The sequence below is a fragment of the Branchiostoma belcheri genome, unplaced genomic scaffold (genome assembly GCF_001625305.1).
Source record: "Branchiostoma belcheri isolate BF01 breed outbred unplaced genomic scaffold, Haploidv18h27 scaffold10, whole genome shotgun sequence".
NCBI lineage: Eukaryota > Metazoa > Chordata > Leptocardii > Amphioxiformes > Branchiostomatidae > Branchiostoma > Branchiostoma belcheri.
In genome coordinates this window covers 1260117-1266743 of record NW_017802380.1, presented here as the reverse complement: position 1 = coordinate 1266743, position 6627 = coordinate 1260117, and the positions used below count along the sequence as shown (strand labels likewise).

At 40.9% G+C, this 6627-nt stretch overlaps 1 protein-coding gene across 2 annotated transcripts in view; it reads right to left on the bottom strand.

Annotated features, from left to right (window-relative positions):
* The window catches only part of LOC109472653 (synaptotagmin-9-like), a 69502-nt gene that overhangs the window by 61546 nt on the left and 1329 nt on the right, over positions 1-6627 (bottom strand). For both annotated transcript variants that reach the window (XM_019772501.1, XM_019772492.1), the window contains exons 3-4: positions 5914-6111; positions 4668-4922 (exon numbers count right to left, since the gene is read on the bottom strand). In XM_019772501.1, coding sequence (XP_019628060.1) covers positions 4668-4922; positions 5914-6111 — 453 coding nt within the window. The remainder of the gene's footprint in view (positions 1-4667; positions 4923-5913; positions 6112-6627) is intronic.

The window sequence follows — 6627 nt, the reverse complement described above, 5'->3', positions numbered from 1 at the left end:
TTCCGCAATTAGAAAAGCCAAAATTGGTCGCATGCCTTGCAGCACAATAGTTAAAGTCATGAGTACGATACCATCAGTCTGAGTCTGATTTACTGGGCTATGAGCAGAGAGCGGGCTGAAAGCACACGGAATGAAGGATGCTAATTTGCTGCAATAAAAATCACATCCAAGTGCAATAAAGCAGTGGGGAGTTGTGCTTGTGGCTTATGTGATATTCTGAAAACACTTACATAGCAGGGATAACTTTGTTGTGTTGATGTTTATCAGTTTATTTATTTATTTTTATTTATTTACTTCATGTTCACCACAAAACAAGGCTCATGGAAGCTCAAATGTTTTGGGTTACTGTACAGACAGTGATGACAGATGTTTGTTGACCCATGGAGTTATGAGGAAGTTTCTTTTTGAACCTTCTAGGTTGACCTTAGACTTGAAAAGTTTAAGGTTATACCCATATGGGAAACAATCACACTTTACCTTTTTTGACTCATATCCATACAAAAACAAGTATACAAGTACATCTCAAAACACTTGAACAAAGATATATACAGTTGTTAACAGTTGTATAATCTACCTACAAACTAGCTTGGCAATCTGTGGTCAGACCTAGATCTCAACAGGTAAACTTTCAACTCAGATATAAAATTGATAAAGCCTATGGTCTTTACACTTTTTGGTACAGATCTGTTTGTAGTCAATGGCTAGTGATATCTTAGCATTACTCGACAAAGATTGCATCTGTACAAATCAAGAATTTTGATAAATGTAACTTAGTGGGGAGGGGGAATACAGATCCTACTTCAGAGGATGTATCTTTAATTGTCCTAAAATTGCACAGAAGTACAATTTATATTCCAAACTCCACACATCTCCTAGAAACTGCACCAAGATAAGTTGCTGTAACACATGTTGTATACCTTACAAACTTGAGCTTTCAATTTGTGGGACGCTGACAGGAGAAAAAAAAAAGTACCCCTTAAAAAATCCTGTTTGGCTCTTTGGAAAATCCCATTGTCTGGCTGGCCTTTTCGCAGGGCCATAAAGGAGATGGGGCAATAATGGCGGAAAGGGCAGCAGCTCCCAGCCTGGCAATTTGAACGATGTGCGTTTTCCACGCAACCTGGCAGCACCCCCGCGGTTATGGAGCTACAATCCCCCAGATATCCTGTTATTTACGTGCCCAGATCGCAGCGCGCGGAGAATCCCTCGCAGGCAAGCGCAACTGCATCGCTTCAAGTTCATTAATCGCCGAGCCTGGCGTCGATTTCGCCGGCTCCCCGCTCCGGGCCAAACAGTTTATATGCCTACCCCGGCGCGCTGCCAGTAGAGGCAACTCATCATCGCAAATGCCGCAATAACCGTAATTGTGCGAAAACACCTCGGGGTGGCAAAAGATTACGAAAACATCACTAATTACTTCAGGCGGGAGGGTTATCTCTGTCCGCACACCATCCCAATAGAGAACTAAAATGAAACAAATTGCCGCAAAGTTGTTGTATTCGGGAAGGTGCGATGGACTGATATCTACCTCCGCGCAGATGAATCCGAAATCCAAATCAGCTGGAAAGAAACACCATGTTGAATCTACCGGTGGTGCCTGGAGGGGGAGTAAAGACAAGAGCGGTGGGAGGATCAGACATGCTCAAACCCAGATAAGCTGGACCGTGCGTTTCCGCCTAACTGTGTGATCGCAAACCGACTAACTCCACGCTCCCGTTTCCAGGCACCTAATCAGAACACTACGTGAGCCTGGCCTAATTTATTACTGCCAACCCTTGGGAACGTCTAATTTCTGCATGCAGGAAATCAAATGTAGTATCTTAATTTGCACAGCTTATTAATTGCGGAGGCTGATCCCCCCACTTTTTCAGTGGATCTCCGACAAACCCGGAGCTTTTCTGGTACTTAGCAGAAGGATGATTATTAAATCTATTGTTCTAAATCAAATAGCTACTGATTCAAGTATGCATTTCATACTTTTCTGCTCGTAATCTATGAATATTCCATTACTCCCTGCATAGATAGTATTATAAAAGTTGCATAACGTGATGACAATGTAAGATGAATTATGTTTCATTCTGTAAGCTCTGCCCCACTATAAAAAGGTTCGTTCAAATACCATGCAATAAAACTATTCATACTGTTTTTGATCACATTTTGTAGTAATAAATGTAGGATGGATAAGTCTTGTAGTATAGTTGCCTTACAAAGTACCTGTCAAGCAATAATTTATTATTCACTCATTTATCAAAACAATTTTGGCTTACTCTAGTACACGAGTTAAATTTGTGTTATTTGTGGGTTTTTTTCCCAGACAGTTGTTACCTGCCTCCTGTTACTGTGTAATGAGTATTATACATGATTGTAAATTTAAAGCAATTAGCCTTCGGGCATGATTTTGCGAATAAAGTTTCTTATAAAATTGCTACATGTATGAGAAGTGGAAATGTACTGTATAGTTTGCATGGAAAAATACTGAGTATGTTTGCTCTTGACTGGGAGTTAGGTAAAATGGGTACACCATCATGTGACAATGTCAATACTCATTTTGTTTAAGTCATCAACTACTGCCATTGTTTTGTTCATCACTTCTTTTCTTTCCTGCTTTCTTTCGATTCTTTTAAGCTTCTATTCCTATAGCGTTTCCTTCTTTTTTCCCTGCAAGTGATCTGTACCATACATGTATCTACAAGCCTATGGACTTGTAGCATTCTCTCCAAAAAAACTCTTGCATACTATACTGTCAGACTCATAATTCAGATTGGTACTTTTCAACAACAAAAAATTATACATGCAAATTGAAGAATTTCCAGACAGTATTATTTAATCTATCCAACTGAAAATGCAAGATTTGAATACATACTGTAAGATCTAAGTATTTTCTAAGGGCAAATCTTAGTTGGATTAACATTATGACATTGTGATTAAAAAATGCTTTGCACCATTTTGGAGAGTAAGGGTGACTTGTGAGTTACACATTACGTAACTTTCCTGCCTCTAGACATTGTTTTTGTCGTTGAGAGTCACAAGATCATCACCAGACTGATCACAGCAGATGATTGGGCGACATCTTCCCGCATCGACACTTCCGCTGACATCGCCACTTTATTCGCTTCCGCCACTTCCGCCAATTGTTACACACCAACATCTCGAAAATAGCGACCACGCCGCGCAAAAAAACACGCCACCACCACCGCGGCCGGAAAAAACAAATACTTTGGAAATGAAAGCACTTCCTACTGTTGGTTATCTGCAGGAAGCAGGCCGGGGTCGGTCGTGGGGGGACGGGAAAACTCCGATTCCAACACCTTCCTGCTCCCGCCATACATCTGACATTCGGAAAAGAACAAAGCAAAGATGCTTCCTGCAATTCACATGGACCATCTGTGAGGGACAGTCTGTCTGTCTGTGTGTCGGGAGGGAGGAGGGGTGATCTAATCTGGTCCCAAACAACAGCTCACAACAGGACAGCCTTGATAATGGGAAGGACACACTTGGGTGTAAGCCCCGTATCTCGACAAAACATTGACAAACATCATCTGGTTCTACTTGGGGAACAGTATACATAAAATCAACAGGTTACTGACTACATGTGCGCACATTTGAACGAAACAGTACAAGTTCACAGTCAACATGAGGATGTGGCAGGTTCACTCCTGGAGTGTAGTCGGACACAGATGCCTTCAGAACTGTTAATTGGTTTTGGTGCTGCGCCCAAAAAAAAGTTAACATTCCCTTCCGCTCGGAAGGATTACATCCCAGATCACGTAGGGGGACAAAAGGTTACAGATCGCTGTGAAGTTTGAACTGTCACCATTATTGGTTATAAAATTTGTAGCCTTTGTTGCTTGATATATTATTTCAATTATTTCTGAAACAGCATTTACAGATATGTGGCTTGTATCCTAATGGTGCACTTACAAGTTGTTATAATATCTAGCAGACAACGTACCTTAGACATACATGAACCTACAGACTGGAAATTAGCAATTCCTACCTACCTTCTGAAGCCAAGTTTACATTTGGCAGCTGGAAACTTGTCCTTTAGTACTTAACTTAAGTACTTAACTTAGTACTTAACCTTTAGTATGCTACAGGCATATGAAAAGAAGTAAATGTACATATAGCAACAGATGCAAGCATATCTCGGTATACTAATGGTTAAACCTTGGACAAACCCACCTCTTCCTGTAGGGGGTACCAGTTGGTGAGGACCAGGTCTGGCTCCACGTATAGCAATGCAACAGATGAGAGCAGATCTCAGTATACTAATGGTTAAACCTAGGACTAACCCACCTCCAGTCCTCTTGTAACATACAGCAACAGATGAAAGCATACAGTCATGTATCTTGGACAAACCCACCTCTTCCTGTAGGGGGTACGAGTTGGTGAGGACCAGGTCTGGCTCCACAGATATAGCAACAGATGAAAGCAGATCTCAGTATACCAATGGTTAAACCTAGGACTAACCCACCTCCAGTCCTCTTGTAGCATATAGCAACAGATGAAAGCATACATGTATCTCAGTATACTAATGGTTAAACTAACCCACCTCCTCCTGTAGAGGGTACCAGTTAGTGAGGACCGTGTCTGGCTCCACATATACTATATGGCAACAGATGAAAGCATACATGTATCTCAGTGTACCAATGGTTAAACTAACCCACCTCCTCCTGTAGAGGGTACCAGTTAGTGAGGACCAGGTCTGGCTCCACATCACTCAGCTCCACGATCCTCTCCCCCATGAAGTCCCCCCCACCCAGAGTGTCGTGGTTCCACACCGTTAGTCGCAGCTTGGTCTCCGCCAAGCTGCCCTCCGCCAACGGGAACGCGAAGATCTCGTTGAACGTTGGATTTAGCGACTTCTTCACCACGTTGGTGTGTTTGACACCTGAGCTGATTAGATCTGGGACTAGGTCCACCTGAAAGTCAAACAGAAAGTTTGGAACATTTTTTGTAAAAAAAAATACCTTTCTGAGACTTAATTTCTTTCTTTCTTCTTATTTATTTGTAACATTTGTGTGTTTGACACCTGTGCCGGATTGATCTGGGACTAGTTCCACTTTTATTAATAGGCACAAAGTTTGGAACATTTTTATGAAAAATAACTTTTTAAGACTTTTTTAAAAATTTCTTCATGACATTTATGTGTTTGACACCTGTTCCAGATGGATTTGGAACTTGCACAGAAAATTATTCAAAAAGGAAGTTTAGAAAAGAAGCACATTTTAAAGATTTCTTAAAATTTGTTAACCACATTTGTGTCTTGTGTTTGACACCTATGGTAGCTAGATCAGGAACTGGGTCTACCTGGACATATTTGAACAGAAGTTTTAAAACACAAGAACATTAGAACTGTGCAGTGGACTTGGTCTTTTCATACAAGTACTAGTAAACTGAGGAAGCTCAACTGTGCCCCCTAGCTGTTATAAATAGAATTGCAACCAATAGAATGGAATGGTTCTGAAGACTTCCCAATAAAACGTCAAATGGCCAATGTAACCTAGGATTCATGTAATGTTCTTATTTTCAAAGAGGGAATGATTTTACTAAAGCAAATGGCATTTCCTTCAGTCATACCATCAACTTGCATTACAAACACATTGCAAAACTAGAAAGGTAACATTTGCAAAGCAAATGCATAATGCTTAACTTCGCATATGGTCTGCTCTGTTAAATCTTACTCAAACATATTCATATACACTATATGGTGACAGGAGTCTAAATCCCTCCTGCTATAAAATTGCAACATGGTGTAACCCTACACTAGTTACCATAGCAACGTAGATGTCTGGTTCAGGTCATTGACATTATTGTTTGGAGAGGAAGAAAAAGAGGAAGAAGAAACAGACCAAAAAAAAGATGTTTTCCTTCTGCAAAGGTAAATATAAGAAACCTCCTTAGCATACAAACCTGCACAAACGCGTTGGCGACTTTCCCGCGCAGGTCCTTGGGCGACAGGTCACGCGCCCCAACAACCTTCACCAGCAGCAGCGACTGGTCGGACTTGAACTTGACGGACACCTTGAGTTCCCCCATCACGTCCCCAATACTCTTCATCACGGCTGGGTCCATCTTCTTAAACAGCTGGGTCAGGATAACTGCACTCTCCTGGAACACAGCATACATTTGTACATAAACTGTACAGGCATAAACAACACTGACAATACATTATGCACAACTATTCTCAGGGCTAATGCCTGTTTGTCATTTGTTAACAACTGACAAATATACAATGACAAATGTGGATTTCAACTTTATTTTGCAGAGACAGGGCTCGAAATACCCTTTTCAGTATACCTGTATCTGAATACTTTTGCCACAACACAGAATCACTTAGATTGGAAAATATGGTTCTCATTGCGTAAGCTGAAAGGCCTGGTTTTCAATGACCAACACATGTACCAACCAGATGAAGTTTCCATAGCTGATCAATTTGATGGTATAGTATTGTTAAAACTACATGTATACACATGGCAGAAACTTACGAGTTTGTCTGGTGAGTGACCTACTTTTATTTTCATCCTGTCTTGCTTTGCTTTCTTTCCTTTGCACTACAACTTTTCTTTTTCCCTCAGTCAACAGCTCTTTATTGGACACTAAATAATGTACCATAAAAGAATACTT